Raw genomic sequence first — 21,368 nt, 5'->3', positions numbered from 1 at the left:
AACGTTTTAATTTTCATGATAAATGCCACTCTCTGGGAGAGGTTAAAAATCAAAATTGACGATCTGAATTTAGTTTTGATCAGGATAGCGAAGTTGTCCTTGTACGTGAAGAGAAGTTGTCTTCCGTGTCATTTTATTGTTCAACGCCATATGGTATCCGAATGTTGTTTATAAAATTTCGTCGCGCAAAAAATTAAAATGTCTCACACTCCTTGGTTCGATGTTTTTTTCTAAATCTGGTTAATCGCTTTCCAAGTACAGTTACTGGATGAGAAATGGGATGCCCAAGACTGACTTTCCGGTCAGGTATTTTAATCTTACTTCTAACTGTTGAGCACTGTCTGAGTAGTCTAGCTATGGTTGAATTTAAAGTTAAATACAAAAGTAAAATAATTAATTTCTATTGAATCTTCAACTTCAGGAATTTGAAAGTATACCTTTAAAGGCTTTATTTTTGTATTTTGAAACCGCATGCAATGAAAACGTGAATGTTTTTTATTATTTATTTTTGAAAGAATTAACAAATAAATCACAATATATACAACGCATTTGGCAACTGGATAATCCTACTTTGCTGATTGTTTCCAGATAAATCTTATGGTTATGACTTCTTAATGAATGCATTGTTGAGTGCATTTCAGAATTATTAAATAATACATTTTTATAATCATTAAGAGTCAATGATTTTTTAACAACCACTTTTGATATCCCTTTTGCTCTTTTCTCGTCTATATCATCACACTTAAATGCATACATATTCGATCGCAAACCGCAATATTCACTTATACATTTCTCATTTGTTTCACTTTTCATTTTTCCCATTACTCTTTTGTTGAAGTCACTATATAAAAAATGATCTTTAGGGAAATTTGAAGTGTCAAACAAATGTGAATAGACCAACATATCTTGGAAAATGTCCGGTGTTGTACATGATACTAAAAATGAATCTGTGTCCGTTAATTCTAGCTCAACGTTGCTACCATACACATTTTTCAAATGATTATAATAAAAATCGTACATGGTATATTTTGACAAATCAAGGATAATCATTCCAACAAAAATTGGTTTATTTAATTTAATTGTTTTGCGACTTAATTCAACAACAACAAGGTCTTCAGAAAAAATCCGGTGCATCTTATAAGTGGGTTTGGATGACACCTTCTGTAGTCGTTTTTCTGTATGAACAAGTTCTACGGACCGATGCTTTCGAAGATTTTCCATGGTTTTTCCTGAAAGTAAACAAAATTTTTGGTAAGTAACTTTTCATCATGTTAATCTTTACTCTGAACTGCTCAATATATGTTTATATGATGGTATCCACCGTTATCTTAGATACCTGTGTTTTGGATGAGAGATATGAAAATGAGGCCGAAAAAAAGACTTTTTACTTCTTCAGTCATTTTCAACATTGCCTGCCAGCTCAATCCCGGACTGGTGTAAAAGTGACAAGTGTCTAAACCATAACACTTCAGTGACATATCACGAACATTTTCAAAAACATCAGCTAATAACAATATGTCTGTTTTTAGATAGAGATCATGGTATTCTCCAAGACTTTTTAGATTAAATGTTTGATATACTTGCTTTGCATGTTCATAGTCTTCTTTTGATATATTTTCCTCAGTCAATGAAGAGTAAAAATTCTCTATTGCTGGAAGATCAGCATCTTCAAATTTATCCCAGTCAGTCATGAACTCATAAGGATAGACCCCCTTTCTTAGCAGGAGGTTTCCATGATCTTTGATTTCTGAATGAAAGTGATGGAAAGACTGTGGACCATTTTGAGCTAAGTTATCTACAAGGGTCTCAAGAGATGAAGGGAGAAAACCCAAAGAGTCAATGAACCTAAGATTTCCAATACTAAAACTGACTGTGGGATGCAATTGATTTTATAATTTTTAAATGTACCAATGCTTTGAAAAAGCAAGTGACCATCAAAATTTTTAAGATTGTGGAAGATGACTGGGATGAAACTGGGTTGTTTACATTGTAAATTACAATTCATATGTGCAACTCCTAGGTATTTCCCAGTTGTGTGATCATGATGTCTTGCTTTCTTTTCCTTAACAACATGTGTTTGCTTGTTCGAACTGTTTTTCTTCACTTTCCTTTAAAACTAAGGGTTTGATATTTTGCATATGTTGCTGTATTTCATGACTTTTTCGTAAAAGACATTCTAACAATTTTTTGGGTGCATCTGGACTTCTGTAGAGAACAGTATCTTTGGTTAATTTTGAATCAGTTGAAATAACTTTATATCCAAAGGAACAGGATTCTAACAATTGATTTTTTGTTGTTGAAGCTGTTTGGTTGTTAGTCTCTATTGGTTTATTTAATGTTTCAAAATCAGCCACAATAACATAAGTCCGGGACACGCAGTGTTTTTTTCATAATCTTTAAATTCAAGAAAGCAGTCTGCTCCTGATGGAAGTTCAATTTTTTGAGCATCATGGACTTGACAGTATGAAAGGTGATCATCTAATAAACTTTGTTTACTAAATCCATGGAGGCAATATCGACAATAGTAATATGCATGATGTCCTTTCTTACCATGTCTAAGAAACCTGTTTATGTTTTTATAAGCACATAATGTGAACTGTTTTCTGATTGCAAAAGCAATAAGTCAATATGATGGAGTCTGTTTTGGCAATTTGTAATGCGTAGTGGAAGAACATCATTGTCTTCAAAAGTAAACACATTTACAGACAAAAATGGGTTTTGCTTCTCAAATTGATTTATTTGATTCAATGACATTGGAAACAGCAGACCTTTTGTGTTTAATTCATTTTCAAATTGTTCATAATCACTCACCAGAGGGGAATCCAAGGGATGAAGAGATGCTAAACAACACCATAGAAAGCACTTTTGGTCAAGATTTCTTATGTTTAGTAAACTTTGATAGTTAATAAGATGCTTTGGTAGCTCTACAAAACTAGATCCGGACACTGGAGAATATTTCACAGTGTGCACAGTTATACTTAATACTTGTTTGAGAACCCACCCAGAGCTTTCTCTTATGTAATTTTGAAAACTTTCAAATATTTTTTGAAATGCTTCATTTGTTTTCATCAAATGCTATCAAATTTAAACTTCTATAACTCTTAGATCTAAAATGTGGAGTTGATGTATTGTCTCCATCTTTTGTGTGTTTCACTAGCTCAACCTGCACTGATAAATACCATTTAATATGATACAACTGAAGTCATTTTTCTAAAATATTGTGAATGTTTTTATTGGCATTGGCAAAAAATGCCAACAAATCATATTGTTCATGTTGATTTGGTTGTATGGTGAAATCTTGAATGTTTTCATTAATAGCATGTTCATAACTGTGGTCCATTGTTGTAGATGATGGTGTTCTTGCAGTGGAAGTTGGTGTAGATGATGGTGTTCTTGCAGTGGAAGTTGGTGTTGATGATGGTGTTCTTGCAGTCGAAGATGGTGTAGATAATTGACTGTAGTTGTGTTCATTTTGAAGGTGCGGACTTGGAGAGAGCGGTGTTCTTGCAATCGAAGATGGTGTAGATAGCTGACTGTAGCTGTGCTCGTTCTGAGGGTGCGGACTTGGAGAGAGTGGTGTTGTATGACATTGCTTGCTGAAGAGGAGCTTTGGGTGTCGCTGCTTGGAGGTATTTGATTATATGGAGTTATTTTTCCACCAGTTTGTTGATGTTTTCTAGACAAGTGTTTTTTAAGATAATCTTTTCTTTTAAATTTGTCTCCACAAACTTCACAATTGTAAAAACTTTTGTGTGTGAGTGCATGAGATATCAAAGAAGTCTTGTTCTTAAAGTGTTTTCCACAAGTATCACACTCAAATATTTTTGAATCCAATTTTATCCTTTTTTGTCTCTGATATTCCTCATATTCATGTGCAAATTTTGAAGTAAGGTAATCACTAAAACTTTGATCATCCATGTTTGAAGGTTTATGTTAAACTGATCCCACTTCAAGTCAGAAATGCTTTAAATATTCTACCTTTTCCCGCTTATTCATTGTAAACGATCCACTTTTCTTGGGTTGTTTTTTTTTCCTAACAATAGCTTTTGTCTTTTTAAGCTCAATTTTCATTTTTTTCTTTGGTGATTGTTCTGTCTTTGTAGTTGTTCTTTTACGACCTTTTGTTTCTAAAAAATCTTTTGTAGTAGGCCATGCTTTTTCAAAAACAACATTTGATCGTTTTACAAACTTTTTTTTTTTTGGATTTAAAAGTTGTCCTCCTTTTTGATGTGAAGTATCCTTAATATCTCTTGTATCATCGTTCAATTTATTATGTATTGATGATTGTTCCAATTTTTTATGATGAAACTGGTTATTGTTATCACTTTTTTATGCCCCCGAAGGTGGGCATATTAAAATCGCACCGGCCGTCCGTCCGTCCGTCCGTCCGGCTCTGTAACTTTCCCTTGTATGGACAGATTTTAAAATAACTTGCCACATGTGTTCCACATACCAAGACGACGTGTGGCGTGCAAGACTCGTGTTCCTACCTCAAAGGTCAAGGTCACACTTAGTGTTTATTCACAGTGGAGTGCTGCATATAAGGACATAGAGTATAGGTTGTCGTGTCCGGGCTGTAACTTTCTCTTGTATGGACATATTTTAAAATAACTTGCCACATGTGTTCCACATACGAAGACGACGTGTCGCGTGCAAGACCCGTGTCCCTGCCTCAAAGGTCAAGGTCACACATAGTGTTTATTCACAATGGAGTGCTGCATACAATGACATAGAGTATAGGTTGTCGTGTCCGGGCTGTAACTTTCTCTTGTAAGGACAGATTTTAAAATAACTGGCCACATGTGTACCACATACCAAGTCGACGTGTCGCGTGCAAGACCCGTGTCCCTACCTCAAAGGTCAAGGTCACACTTAGTGTTTATTCACAATGGAGTACTGCAAATAAGGACATAGAGTATAGGTTGTCGTGTCCGGGCTGTAACTTTCTCTTGTATGGACAGATTTTAAAATAACTTGCCACATGTGTTCCACATACCAAGACGACGTGTTGCGTGCAAGACCCGTGTCCCTACCTCAAAGGTCAAGGTCACACTTAGTGTTTATTCACAATGGAGTGCTGCATATAAGGACATAGAGTATAGGTTGTCGTGTCCGGGCTGTAACTTTCTCTTGTATGGACAGATTTTAAAATAACTTGCCACATGTGTTCCACATACGAAGACGACGTGTCGCGTGCAAGACCCGTGTCCCTACCTCAAAGGTCAAGGTCACACTTAGTGTTTATTCACAATGGAGTACTGCATATAAGGACATAGAGTATAGGTTGTCGTGTCCGGGCTGTAACTTTCTCTTGTATGGACAGATTTTAAAATAACTTGCCACATGTGTTCCACATACGAAGACGACGTGTCGCGTGCAAGACCCGTGTCCCTGCCTCAACGGTCAAGGTCACACATAGTGTTTATTCACAATGGAGTGCTGCATATAAGGACATAGAGTGTAGGTTGTCGTGTCAGGGCTGTTACTTTCCCTTGTATGGACAGATTTTAAAATCACTTGCTACATGTGTTCCACATACGAAGACGACGTGTCGTGTGCAAGACCCGTGTCCCTACCTCTAAGCTGAAAGATACACTAAGTGTTTATTCACAAGGGAATTCTGAATATAAGGACATAACAGTGTAGGTTGTCAAGTATGGGTGGTATTTTATTATGTTCAGAGGCAATTTAAAATAACTTGCCATATGTATTTGACACGTAAAGGCAAGATCAACTTTTCATATACTGACCATGTTCGTAGGTCAATGTCACATTCGGGGGCATTCGTCACAGACTGTGACAGCTCTTGTTGTAATTTCCTTCCTCATTTGTTCATATTTTGATTTTGAAATCAATACTAGTTCTTGAGCCATGCATGACTCACAAGGTTGTATTAATAAAATAAATTGCTTAAAAATTTTTAGGAGGAGAGCTCTCCTCTTTTTTTTGTGATAGCCCTTTTACCACAAACTTACGAATGACATTCCTATATCTTTTCAATGACTTTTTGATATTGTCAGAAATTTTTAGATTTCCAATGAGAATATTGTAAACCACTTCCACAATAACACTCATTTGTGATTTTGTTAATGCTTTTATCAGCATTTTTTATTGATTTTCACTCGTGTTTAAGAGAAATTTTAAAAAATACTTTTCCTTTTCCATTTTTTCAGTCATATTTTTTTCAGGTCGAAAGACAATCAACGTCTGAGAGGGAAATATGTTGGTGCGCAATTTATACAACTTGTTTGAATGTGGGCTTACATCAACGAGTAAGTAAGAGTATTTGTTTTGTGTTGCTTCTCTGTTGGTCTCTCTGGTTATTAAACAATACAAAGTAATGACTATTCAGACTGATAGTTCGGAAATACTTTCCTCCAGAAAACGGATTTTGTACCACAAAAAACACTGAATTTTTTTGTGGTGACTATAAATCGTAAATAAGTTCACAATGTCAATACTTTTTGAAGCCTTTTGCACTAAATCATTAATGACTAAAATCTTAAATCCAGAGTCGTATGCCCAAAGATCCATATATTCTTTAGATGGTAAATCTTCAAAGAATTCTATGTTTTGCACATGTGTTTTCATGCTGTCATATAATGGTTGATAAGTTGAATAACAGTATGTAATTTTTCTTGGAGCATCATTAAACATGGAATTTGCACTCTTAAAAGTTCAAAAAGAAAGGTAGATTTTCCGCTTCCACTCGCTCCAGCTATAATGCAAGTAGCTGGGCTTTCAAATTTCACAACAGTGTTTGCCATGATGTTAATACGAAGACTTCAGCAATATAAATGATCTTAAGATTGAAAAACAACAACACTTTTAATGTAGTTATACATTTTTTATTAATGCTCTACATGATTGGTTAAAATCACATTAATTGTGTACACAGTTATTAAACATGCTACTGACATAATTATATACACATAAATCATTACTATGAACATCATTGGAAAACATATTTACAATATCATAAAACAATACACCATTCAATCTATGAATCAAGAAAAATAAACAGTACATTCCACACACATCACTATACAAACTTTGTAATTGCTTTGAATTTGTTATAAGTGATGAAAAATTTGATGTGTATTGAGGGAAATAGTCATTAAAGTAGTTGACAGGCATTCCATAACTATCAAAATATTCTATGGTGGTAGAGTTTGGAAAGTAAAGGGCACACCAATGCCTTCCTGTATTTGTATGATCATCTGTATTTGCTATAAATCCACATGGAATATTCATTTCTGTAGGAAGTTCATTTGCTGCATAAACACCAAGTACAGACTTTCTTAGCAAAGGGAAACAATCTAAACAACACTGAATTTGGGATGTATTCATTCTGTAATTATGTCTCTTTGTGAATTGATTTGAAAAAAGGCAGGAGAGCTACTATGTACAATACAACTTGTTGTATCTGTCAATGATGTCTTAAACTGAACCTCTAAACGCACATTGCCTGTTTTAACAAGAGAAAGAAATGTGTTGTCATCCAAAAAGTTTGGTTCTAACTGAAACGAAAAAAGTGTTGATGATTTGACAAAGTCCTCTCTATTTATATCCAGTCCTGAGTTTTTGCCCCACTGACCATTTGTTAGAAACATGTTTGTGTAGGCTCTCATAAAAGATTGCCCTTCAGATGCATCAAAATTTAATTTAAATGGGCTACCCCACACTGGAACACCATCCACATATAAACATATGCTTTGAATGTTACAGTTTAAGAAATGCAATGGATTGGATTTATAATCACCAGATAAAGCCTTTGATTTTACAAATGCCACAACTACTTTGTTTGTTTTTTGTCCTTGAAACAAATTATCCCATGTAAACATTGTACTTCCAGCAGCAAGACTTTGTGATCGACACTCTACTCTGTCAAATGGATATTTAGCTGTGCTGTTTTTCAACAACTCTGCATGGGCTACAATAAGAGCTGGATTGACTCTTACCTTCTTTGCTAGTAAGTAAATGTCTATAATCTTTATTTTATAGTTGGGAGATGCATCCCCTGCTGACAAACAAAATGCTGGAGAGCTTCGGTATAATTTCAATTTGATATCAACTTGATTTAGTAAATAGCATTTAACAGTAAATAAACTGTGATATATTGGTCCTTGAAGCTCCAGAATCTTGGAGCCTTTAATATATCCTGATCTTAAAAAGAGACCATTATTACCAGCGCTGGCATCCGTAACAGCTGCTCCAGTACTGTCATTATCATCTTTAATATATAATTGAGATGATAATTGCGAATGGCTAGCATCATGACCGCTGTGTAACAAAGTGTGAATCATTGCATTATATGGATTGTAATTTGAAGAAATTACAGCTTTGTTTTGTAATGAGACTTTAGTGGCTGAAAATAATGCTTGTAAGAATAAATTTACAGGTCCCACTTTAGCACTTGTGATATCACTACCATCTGGATTTGTAACTTTTAATTTCACACATAATTGTGTTCCTCGAAGATCGAGATCGTCCATTGAATTTTGTCCACTTATTTGGAACTCGATAGGAGTATCATCTGACACTTGTGATAAAGGTCGAATTTCTTGGTTATGCACATCACTGACAGCAACTTGTGTAGGTGGTAAATCAAATAATAATAGTTCATTTGGAACACCCTCAGAAAATCCATCTTGTAAAAAGTATGAAGTGAATATGTCCTGGGCTGGTCTTAAAGTTTTTCTGTTCACTTTTGTAGCACCTTTTTTAAAAGTTTTTTTCTGTAGTTTTTGATGTCTTTTTCACGGATTTTGGTGCCTTTTTCAAGTTTTTTTAATCCTTTTTTAACGTTTATTTTGGTGGTATTTTGATCTATTTTCGCTGTCTTTCTGTGTTGTTTTACCTTTTTGATTGAACCCTTAACGTTTGACTGATTGGATGATGTATGCGAAAAAGATGATACTTCAGGTGTTTTTATACCTTCTCGTTTCAGTTCGCTTTTCGCTTGATTTACAATTTGCTGTGTGGGGGAAGTCACGTTCAATGTCAAGTCACTGCTCTCTGCGGAAGCCTTATGAGGTATGGCAAAGCCTTTCCCAATCTGTGATTTATTTTGTTTAAAGTAATTAATCCATTTTTCTGGGTTTGGTACATACAACTTAGAGCGATTCATAATTAAGGTAAAATGAGTAACGTTTGAAGTGAAATGTGAGATAGACCAGTGAATTAACAAATGTTGCAAAATTGTTGTCTACTGTCTTTATATCAAATTCCATTTCCTGAAACTCTGTTTTATTTAATGGTAAATAAAATGGAGTATCAAACACATAACTCCATTTTTTATCGTTTTTTTTCCCCACTCTTCTCAGTAATGCATGTTCACTGCCATTTACATTGCTTTCTTTAGATATATTCGAATAAATAAATATGGTGTCAGTTAAATCCTTCTTTTTAACTTTATAGCCTGTTTGTAAACAGATTTCTTTTAAAGCTACTTTCCAATATCCATCAAAATGAAGTGGTAACTTCAACTGCACTTTAAAGCTATACGGTTTATTATCAATAAAAATATAATTGATTTCATTGCTCTCACAAACACATAACGTTCCATTATTATAGTTGTTGAACTTGATCAGCATTAATCCAACTATCAAATGATTTTAGGAATCCTTCCCATCGAACATAATACTCTAATTTCCCGTTGACTTTTCTCTTTTTTAAAACTTTATCAACATACCAAAGACTGTCTGCATTTTTATCAACAGGAATTATTTCATTTTGATTCACATAACCTGATATTGGTTCTTTATTCAAGTCTATGATCTTATACAATGGAAAACCTTGTTTGAAAATCTTGCTCTTTATTTTAAAAACTTCTGTAGTATTTTGTTGTTGATAAGCTGTTCTAAAGGGATGTTTCGTGTAACTTAATCTAACCAAATCACCAATTTTATATTTAAAGCGAGGAGGCGTTTTGGGGAATTTTTTAGGTTTTAGATACATTTTACTCCAAAGTTGTGTCTCGTTTTCTTTGTAACATCACTTGGTGCTAATCCATCCAAACTCGGATGAGGGGAATTATTGTAACTATTTACAATATCTTGAAGGTGATCTATATATCTATAATTTCGCTGATATCTTAACATTCTAAATATCATACCGCGAAGGGTACGAATGACTCGCTCTGCATAGTTTGCTTTAGCGGTGCTTTGTGTATTAAACAAGTAAACTCTCTTCTTTTGCATAAACGCTTTTAATTCACGATTGATAAATTCAGAACCTCGGTCCGTTCTTAACTTTTTAAACTTAAGAACACTAAGAATATCCTTGATTGCTGACAATACCGTGTTAGATTTTTTATTAACTATGGGTCGAACGGATAGAAAACGTGAAAATATATCTATAACAATGAGTAGGTATTTAACTCCATCATTGTATTTAGCAATGTTATCAACTGCCATTAAATCCATATCACCCTGATCGTTCATACCCGCCACTTCAACACGTGGTCTTTTAGATGTATGTCTCACTTGACGTTGAATGGCATACGAATCTTGATTGTTGAGCCATTTCTGTATGAAATAAGTACTCTTGGATAGTTTTGGTTTAATATCCTGTGTAACTTTTTTGCACCCAAAAAGCTGCCTGCGTTTTTAGAATCGAAATAATATTGTGATAGGATATGTTCCTTCTATGTTTTATCCATGAATAAACATGATCATTGTTGTAAGTAGTTTATATTATGGGGCACATGGGTTGTTAATTAAACTAAAGCAAGGAAATGAAAACATGTATAGATATAAATACATTTATTTGAAACTAAACATGTATAAAATAAGTCAGCATATGATCACACACGCATATACATACAATGACATACATGTACATAAAGCGAATTAAAAATTTATTTGAAACATGCAAAAAGGAAATTCGTGAAGTAATAAATATAACAAGTCATTTTACGCCACACAATGCCAGAGTTCTTAATTTCTCATGAATTCTTCTTTTGAAGAAAAAATGCAGTAAAACACATACAACATTGCATAATATGTCCATTTTGTTGTGTTGTGAATATTCTTTAGCTCAACGTGATGGACGAAACAGTCGATCTTCTATGCGATTGATTGTCAACACCATTCTTTTCATTTTTTCACACCACCGCTCGGTTTTCATTATCTGTAGATAGTCATTGCTCTCTAGCAAAAGTTTGTGTAAATCAATCATTTCAGAGGGAATGTTTGAAATGCGCACAATTTCTTCCCAACTTTGTAGTATATTTTTTTCATTAACTGCGTTTAGCATGTCACTAAAGTAACGTTCTATTTTATGTTCATCATCATCAGGGTCTGTATCCATGATACAATCGTGATCTTTTTGAGATGGGAGATCCATCTGGCAACCATAGCAAAGTTGTCTAGTCACCATACCTATAACCCCACACAGTGCCTTGGAATATACAAAGTGAAAATACGATTTCATTAGCGTGACACTTGTAGAAACTGAAGTATAAATCTCTGTAGTGTCCATAACATTCGTTTTGGAGTCACAATGCTCATTTTCATAAATATCTTGAGATAGTTCACTGCAATCCATGTTAAGTTTCTCTGCTGCGATATGATCACATCAAATGTCGATGAAACACTGAATGTTTGTGCTATGTTGTATGTCTTTTATAGTTACATATGGTAACGGAAAAATTATAACGGAAAAATTTGAATTTTCAGATCATCCCGGGATATCGCCATATTGAAAACCCGCCAGAGGTTCGGTCCACGTCCATGGTGCTCGGGATGAGTCATTGGAGGACGAAGATCGGGTGTCCTTATGCTGCCATGAAATGTCGTTTTTATTATGTCCAATTATGTTCAGAAATAAACAACTTGGAGAATGTGTTCTATGTTCTAACAACGACTCGTCTCCTTTCTGCCACTGATGTAATCGCAAACCGCAAGAAAAACACTCTACTGTGTCATTTCTGCCAGTATAATAAAATCCTGCTGAAGATAATTGGAACTTGTTTGGTTTTATTTGAGGTGACCACATGTCGAACGTTTTAAATCTGTCTTGATAGAATAGCATGCTTGGAGAACTATATTCAAACTCTAATAGTTTTAAAGTTGTCATTTCGACTGTCCGTGTAAGAATGAAGCCAACAACTGAACACTTTCCTTCATATCACAGAGAGTTTCAAAAATATCAAATGGTAATTGAAAACTTTGGTGACCCTTTTTAAATATTATTTTAATGCGTCGCTGTCTCTCTTTCACAACTATGACAAATTTATCACCAAGTGTGCATGTAATTTCCCTTCTTATTGGTAACCAAGAGACATTTTCAAAACCAAAACCTCTCAAATATGTCTGCAACTCGTTAGAAAAACGTATCTGAGCTTGAGCCATTTTTTGTATTTTTTAAACACTTCAGACAATTGTATAAGCACAGATTTACAATATCCAATTTGTTCGGTTTGTTATAAACCACTATTGACAATAAAAAAAAAAAATATGTCTTGGACGTTGATTATTCTCGTACTATGGGCTCGTCTTTAAGTCCTGTATATACGGTTAAAAAGGAAGTGAATTTACATCTATCCGGAAATTCCTCAATCTCTTGATGGCTATTGTACTGATCAACTATGGTTTGAAAATTGGTACTTCTTAATAAATCTTTCATATGTCTATGACTATCTCGCAACCATTCGTATATGGAAATTGCTTCAAAATCGGTGATCCAAGGTAGCATAGTTCCATTCTCATCCCAAAAGGAATCAAACATTCTCCTGTTTGAGTCATATGGTGTCAAATTATAACTCATATTAGCCGGTAAAACAATGGCTGCCAACTTCAATCGCAAAAAGATTAATACTGATAATCTAAGTTTTTAAGTTTCAGGTTTTATGCTACTAACGATTTCCTAAAAAACAATGACCCTTTGTCTTGGATTTCAAACAATGGTTAAACATAACCGCTAAGAGCGGGAAATCGCCAAATATGACCGCTAACGCGCGAAATCGCTAAATATGGCTGATAACGCGGGAAACGTCAAATATCGCCGCGAGAGTCCCATGGCCGCTAACGCGGGAAATCGCCAAACATGGCCGCTAACGCGGGAAATCGCCAAACATGGCCGCGAGAGTCCCATTTTTACCCTACTGCTCTGTGTGTCCGATATGTTCAAGGCCAAGCAATCCGTGCAGACTTCCTTGGATTTTCAGAGTGCAAAGATAAGCTCTAGCAACAGCTTTCATTGAAAAACTTACCGAACTAGGTAAAGTTTTATATGTATGCAATGAAATTGATGTATTATAATTATAAAGTGGCCAGAAACTGATCAAAATAGTACCAATAATAATATAGGTGCATATGTAATTTCTTGAGAAACAAAATTTAATGGCTTTATCCATGAAGGATATAAAACAGCAGTTAGTAAAATATTTATCCAATTAAATAATTTAAATACTTGGCTAATCTTTAAAGAATTTATGATTTAAAATGTTAAATGTGATGTGTCCAAACTATCTATTAAAAGTTATATCAAATCTAAAAAGTTTTATATATACACTGAATAACATAAGATTGTTTTCGTTTGCAGTTTGCCTAAAATACATAAGTTCAACTAAGTGTTTTGTCACCATCATAACGGCTTTAACATGCATTTAAAACAGTACATAATTAATAACATTAAGTGTTCCACTTTGCGCTTCAATAATTTCTATATTTGAAACAAGCGCACGGGGATTTCTTATCCTAATACCTAAGTGTAAATCAAAATAACCCCATTATTTGTATCCATGTTTTACGCACAGCTAAATAAAAAAGTTAAATGTTCAGAAGAACTATACTTGGGTGTGTTTACAAACACGTTCGTGTCATAATATTGAAATCGCTGTTTAAATACACGGACGAAAGTTTATAAATGATCATTGAATCCACCCATATCTGATATATTTACATTAAAACTTCATTTCTTAACGATGGTTGTTGTTTATCAATTTCACATTAGTTCTGCATAAAGTGGCATTTCCCATCGAAATCGCGTGCATTTGTCCGATACTTCTGTCCTGTCATTGGGCGCAATAATACTATTAGGCGGGGCATATTTACTACGTAACTATTTTTTTCAATGAAATCGTAGTAAAATTATTAGCAACCTGCAAAACTAAAATCTGAAGTAAAGCAGTTAAAACAAAATGAGCAACGATAATTTGATTGATTTTAATGTAGATTTTGATTTCATGATAGATGGAACAGTTGAAGAAATATTAAATGTCAATGATGACGACTTATATCGGAATTTGGAATTGACATTTGGTAAAAATAAAGCATCTAACAAAACATGTAATCGAGGAAATGAAAAAAATAACATATTGTAGTGCACCAAGCAACGTCTAGAAGAAAGAGCTCATTTCAACACTTAGTCTTCTCGCGTCCTCTGGCTTTCCTTCCGCGAAAGTTCCCATTGCTAAACACCTTACACCAACCACCGCCAATCTCGTCTCATCCGATGCTAACTTCCAATGAATTGACAATGCACTTGCTGATTTGTCCAACAACGTATTCCAACATGGTTCATACACCAACTGATCCTTCAACATAACCCACAACAAGTAAATTGACTGGAATTTCTCTCCAATGTGAAAACTCGAGACTAACAAACGTTAATATCGCGTATTATCGCGAGATATAATGAGAACTTTGTAGGTGGCGATATTTTTGTTTTTTACTTGTTATTGTTAATTTTTCACAACTCCAGTTGTATTTTTCTAGTTGTAATACAGTTATAATACGTTTTTAAAGTATACTTTCCCTTGAAAATATAGAAATTAAACCCATAAATAAGGAACTATTTTTTCTGCGCATTCATTGTTTTATAGATTTAGGTTACTGTAGCTGTTCGAATTTATCCACCGTTGAAAACAACGAGAGAAAGAAAAAAAGAGAAAATGCTCTTGAATAATCTATTTATTTTAGCAGAAATGTAAATTTAAATAAATTAGGTTTTGTTTTGCAATATCCATAAAAATATAATTAAATCCCCATGTAAGGAACTGCCGTTTGACCTCGCAATAGCACCTGAAAAATACAAACTAATTTTTCATATATATATACTATATACATATATAGTTCAATATCAATGTTAGGAGTATACATAACACATAGAAAATGTTAGTTTGAACGACCCTTTCGCCATAGTCTCAACATTGTATAAGCTGTTCGCCGAGTCAGCATTTCCTTTTGTTATATACACGTTACACATGCCTGATAAGAATCTAGCTATTGAGTGCATTCCACGAAAAACGTCTGACTTTCTAAAAATAATGTGGCCGAGTTAAAGACTTGTTGTTTATATTTAGTAACATAGGATTTAAACTGTAGTATTATCTTGTTTGAGCCATGCATAGGCTTACTATGTAAGCCATATAATAGTTTTTTGAAGTAAATATATGGACCACGGCTAATAGTTGTGTTATTATGTTTAATACTTAACAACCGGTGGTGCATTTAAATCATTCCTCTTTTATTTTTTACTGTTTCAGCTTACTTTCAGCCCGGCAAAATAATCATACCTCTCTGCTGTGTCGTATCAATTGACTCTTATTTAAATCGCAGTTATGCTATATTTTGGTACTAAATACCAAATGAACATAGTTGAATTATGTTTAACTATAAAGCCTTTGCTATTCCAGTCCTAGCCCTCCTTGTTTCTAAAAAAAACTAATATACTTTGAGTGCTGCGCCACGAATTCACATTTCTCATCATCGCGGATGTGTATAAACTTGTGCAAACAATGAACAGGATGTGGCAAAAGTAGAGTAGCCTCTGAAACACGAGCAGTAGTAGATTATCCATGACATGATTTACATACAAACATATAATCACAATAACAAGTTCCTGGAATGATTAACATACCTACGTATAATTACAATAACCACTACATGGACAAATTTGCATACATACATACAATAACAATTCTTTTGATCAACACGTAACAGTAAAGCATGGTTACACCATCTCAGACCATTAGCTAATTTCCGTTCTTTGAGTTTGATTTCAAAAACAGGCAGAGCATGTTGGATCTACTTGATCTACTTTTTTGTTAACAATTTCACCGCATTGTTTGTACACCGGATTTGGTCACTTTATCGAATACACAGTGGTTACGTTCAACTAATTTTATTTAACTCATTTAATTATTTTTTTCTAACGTTGTTTAATGTTTAGAACACTTGTGGAACTATGTCCCAATATAAGGCGTTGAGGGTCGTGGAGCACGAGAAATCAGTGCTATTTCGCGTGAAAATTGGTCAATTGTCTATATAATATAAAGTAAATTTATTTAGTAGTATGTGAACATTAAAGGTTAACCCGGGGTTTTCCTAAACTGCATTAATATATGTTGCTTTACCATTTTTGCCTTCGAAAAATATCATAGTAGTACTTAAAACCGTTTCCAGCGTTTAGATATGAAACAAATTGGATTTTGATATCCGGTAAATACTAAGGGCATCGAGGTCACCATGGTCAAATTACTCTTTTACATTATTTAATGTAAATCATGTGTTTTGATGACACGATTTTAATTTAAACCATTTAAAGGCTGAAATCTGTTAAGACTGACAAGTAATGGCTATTTCAAGTGCTAATATGTAAAAAATAAACATTTAAATTGTATTTGGCAAAAACACAATATCAACTGTGGGGTGGCTATTTTCAAAGCGTTCTGTGAGGTTGTTTCAGTAGAAGTTTGAATCAAATGTTTGCTTTACTCGGAAATGATTAACGTATTTAAATACTGACGTTTTATAAAAACAAAAAAAATAAAGGGTTATGTTAAAACCCTTCAAAATACCAAACTTAAATTGGGATCAGGGGTTCATTTGTAATAAGAATCAAACTAAATGAATGGAATTTAAATGCCTTACATAGGTTTTTCATTACTTGAAAAAGAACGAGATTGTTTCTTTTTCACACTTTCGCTTTAAATGTTATTTGATTGTAGTGTTAAAATCTCCAATGCCATATTGTTATTCAACACAAGTAATGTAGGATAACACTATGACACACTAACACACATATAATATAAGTGTAATAATTGGTATACGTGATTAAGGACTGTCTGGGAACTACTTCCCTGACATGGTGACCTACATTTCAAGGCAAGAAATAGTACACTGCAAATTATGTCAAAAGGTTTAAAAAATGATTCCACAAAGTGACACTGTTCAGGGCTTCTTCGGTGCTGCTAAACTGATAGTTTAATATGTATTGCAAACAGAAAAAGTGAAAGAAGCCCACTATTTTAACGAAAACCAAGTTTGGTTCACACAATTTTAAGCACATTTGCACATGTTAATATATTAGTGTCAACCGTTGCTTTCACATGCTCAACATTGGTACGTCAAGATGAAATATACTGTAATTTCATCATTGGAGTTTGAAAAGCTACCCATTTACAGTTGTATTTTATCTAGATTTGTTGTAGGCATTAAAAATCTAGTGATATATTTATGTTTTTCTTATCACGCCAATTTATTTTTCTTTTAACCATCAAAATGGTAAAATTTATATCACGTCACATGCATTATTATTTTTTTAGCTGCAGTATGACGTAACATGGTTATACAAGTCAACTGGCTCATTCGTACTTGTATTTTACGCTTTCACTTGTAAACAATGCCTTGTAAAATAGATCCAACATACAATAAAAGAGATACCTCAAGAGTTATCGATCGAAATTCATTAATGTCAGTAACAAAAGAGATAATAAAACATCGATAGATACAATATATTGGTTCAAATGTCGTTAGCGTTGTTCTAATAACTGAAGACTAAAATTGTAAATTAAACATTACACTGAAAACCTTTCGTTGCGGTAGGACTAGTCAAGTGATTGTTTTTCTTGTATGAAGGAATCATATCGTCAGGGAAATGATAATGAGAAAAATGATCAAGTCGAATGATTTGTAAGAGCATGGGAAATATTTGGTCTTTTCGTTGGAATCCAACCGATCATAGTACATTTTTTTGCGGGAAAAAGGTTATCTTTAACTTGTTTTTGAATTTTATGCTGATCTGTTACTGTGTAGCTTTTAAGAAAGTTGCTAATTGAATTGGCTATACAATGCTTTTTTAAATACTTATTCTTTGAAGTAATTTTATAATTTATAAATTGACGTAGATAATGTGATAGGTAATGCGATAGTTTCATCGGCTAGCTTTGCCAGCAGTACAGTTCATATACACACGCGCCAGTCAATGAGTACCGCATATAATTAGTTGTTTGTAATGCGATTTGGAATGGTGATGCTTTAGTTCACTATGCCCGTAGTTCCGATAAATGAACGTATACATTCCCTAAAAACAACAAGTAGAAGCCAGCGTAAACGCACAACAAGCTGATCAAGAAAACAATTAAAAATACAAAAAACAAACACTCAATTATGCAAATTAATGTTTATAGTGTATAAAAAAATGTGGGAAAACAATACTACAATGATTAGAAACAAATAAACTTGTTCCTTTGAGATCCTGAATGAGATCCTTTAAATATATGATTATGAAAAGGTGAAGTTGTGCCGGGTCAAAAACATATAATCATGACATTATTTGATGACATGGATGAATCAACCGGTTTCATTTAAAATCACAATAATTTACTGTAAAATTACATGACTGAGACTTTAACAAACACACAAACCCTTGAACGAGCTTCCAAAACGAACAACATGTACATAATCTAAAACATTCATGTGGGATAGATTTGTAGCTAATTTCTACAGTGTGGCAATGAAAGATTACTCGCGTATATTTGTTTTATAAGGTGTATAATTGTCTCCCTTTGCAATTGAACAATTTGCAAACAAAATAACACTAATTTGTTATGTTTCAAGACCCCCAACACCATATATGGTGAGAAATTCCACTTGTGTTCTAAACATTAAACAACGTTATAAGAAAAAAGAATTTGTTGAACGTAACCACATTGTATTTAAAAAGTGACCAAATCCGATTCTATAATGTTGTCTCCGTGTTGACTATCGATCAATGTTGTCCAGTGATTCGGCAGATTATATAATCGAATTATAAAATTTATATTATCATTCACCAATTCGTTTTTCGCACTTGATGGAGAAAACCACCAGAGTAAAACTGGTTCGCTTTCAGACGCTACAACATTTTTAATTTTCTATATATATATATATACACCATTTCGTTACCATTTTTGGTATCTAAGGTATTTCGGTTCTAAGATTCAAAATTTTGTAATCTACAATGAATAAGTACGATTTTACGGAATGTATTTCCGATATTGTATGTATTGTTATTAATACAGAATACTTGTTTTCAAAAAAAAAAGGAATAAATGAGCCCATGACAAAATAATTATGCGAGTCATGTCACCATAGAGACCTCGCATATTTCTTAGATGATCTTAGGTTGACTTAATAAACGGCATCCATGCAAGTGTTAAAATCATGTACGGTCTAATTTATCAAAACTTACCATGGCTTAACCGAAATATATATTTTTTTTTAAAAGAGTGCAAGACTTTATAAACAAGCTAAGAAAACTTGATCATGGAGCAGATTTAGATAGTATCAAAGGGAATGCAAACGCGAGTTGTGCAGGGCTGAATGGGACCGTATGAACTAGATCGTTGAAAAAGGAATGGATAAGCATAACTCAAAACCTTTACGGAATTAAAGAATCAAGACATTTGCATTTTTGTATTTCAATTTTGACAATTTACACTTCGTGAAGAAATAAGATCTAAATCATCTATATATATAATGTACGTACATCTGTATATGGCGACCACTGTGGGTACGCCATTAAAAATATTAATATAACAACCCAAGCAGTTGTTTCAAAACTTAAATGATTCGTTTGTGAACATTGATGTAGCCCATTTGAAAAAGAAAGGTAACTTGTTATCTGACGTTATAGGGAAATCAAAATTTTTGATTGATAAGTTCCAATCAGTATTCACTATGTTACGAAGTACAATAAACAAACCTGAACTCTAAATAGAAATTCCTACCTAACGCATCTCACCTCTTGATAACATCGAAAAGAGTAAAGAAACAACTTCAAAATATTAACACATCGAAAGCAATTGAACCAGACAACATAACTAATATATTATTAAAGAACTGTGCAAATGAACTGTCAACAAGCTTGAGCATGGTATTTCAATACTCTTTAAACAGCGGCGGAGTTACCTTGGATTGAAGAAACTTACACATTTAAATTACCTTTGTGTTCAAAAAGGGCGACAAACTTACAGCTGAGAAATATCGACCAATGAGCCCAACATTCTGTAACCTGCAAAATATTGGAACACATTATCTGTAGCCTATTTAAACATTTCGTAAAAACATAATGTCTTGACATCACTTAAATTGTAACCATGGTTTAAGATCTGGATTCTCTACTGAAACACAGTTGCTGGTTACCTTTCATGACCTAAATTCTTCGGAAAGAAATATCTATTGGACAATGCTATACTTGACTTAAGCAAGATCTTCGATGGTATGCCCCATGATCGCCTACTGCAGAAGATTTCACATTACTGGATATTAGGCGTCTCCTTGCTTATTTTTTATCTCTTTGAAAGACGGGTACATAAATGTAGTGATGGAAGGTGCAACATGAAGGAGCAAACACGTAGACTCCGGAGTACTACAAGGAACAGTCCTTGGACCGATGATGTTGCTCTGCAATAAACATGACTGACATTGAGTGTCAAACGATGATGTTGCTCTGCCATAAACATGACCTGACATTGAGTGTCAAATCATAGGTTTGACTCTTTGATAAAGAACACCTCAGATCACATTGCCACATTTCTTTATTTTGCTGAGATATAAAACATTTTATTCTTATTTTGCTTAATAAAATGAATTCTTTAAGTACGTAACATATATTCATACGCGCAAGCCATTCCATGTATTGACATTTGACAGAGAGTTGTAATTTAAATCAATTTAAAACCGAAAAATAAAATGGACAGAACTCGACGTGATACAGGTCACCAGAAAACCGTCCTTTCGTAATACCCCGTATATACTGCTTATAATTTGCATACTCATAAAGCGGTAAATTGATCATCGAATTCATATGTTGATCATATTTAGATCTTGGATTATCAGATTGTTTTTCTAAATCAGTAAATAGACAACATTAGAAATTTTAAGTTTATTGTTAAGCCTAGTAAGCCTAGTTAAGCATTGTATGATCAGTGATGGCGCTGTGTATAATATTTCTAAATGTTTGGTTTATAAATTGTGTAACAAAGAACATTGTTTTGAGAATGATATTTTGATATTTTACCTAGGAATTTAGCTTTGTCTCTATGTTAAATTGTTACCATGGATACCAATAGAAAATGGTAGATATATTAATATCGG

The 21,368-nt window shown here is 33.6% G+C and overlaps 1 protein-coding gene across 1 annotated transcript; it reads left to right on the top strand.

Moving 5' to 3' along the window:
* The first annotated feature begins 3,586 nt into the window (after nt 1–3,586).
* Nucleotides 3,587–12,014, top strand: LOC128215877 (uncharacterized). Its single transcript, XM_052922487.1, has 5 exons — nt 3,587–3,629; nt 6,189–6,272; nt 7,856–7,972; nt 8,951–9,036; nt 11,682–12,014. Exons 2-5 carry the CDS (start codon nt 6,221–6,223, stop codon nt 12,012–12,014), a joined length of 588 nt encoding a protein of 195 aa, XP_052778447.1. The 5' UTR covers nt 3,587–3,629; nt 6,189–6,220.
* Nucleotides 12,015–21,368: the final 9,354 nt, after the last annotated feature.

This window comes from Mya arenaria, chromosome 14, assembly GCF_026914265.1.
Source record: "Mya arenaria isolate MELC-2E11 chromosome 14, ASM2691426v1".
Lineage (NCBI taxonomy): Eukaryota > Metazoa > Mollusca > Bivalvia > Myida > Myidae > Mya > Mya arenaria.
Note: the sequence above shows the minus strand (reverse complement) of the source record. Positions and strands in the feature narration are given on the sequence as shown.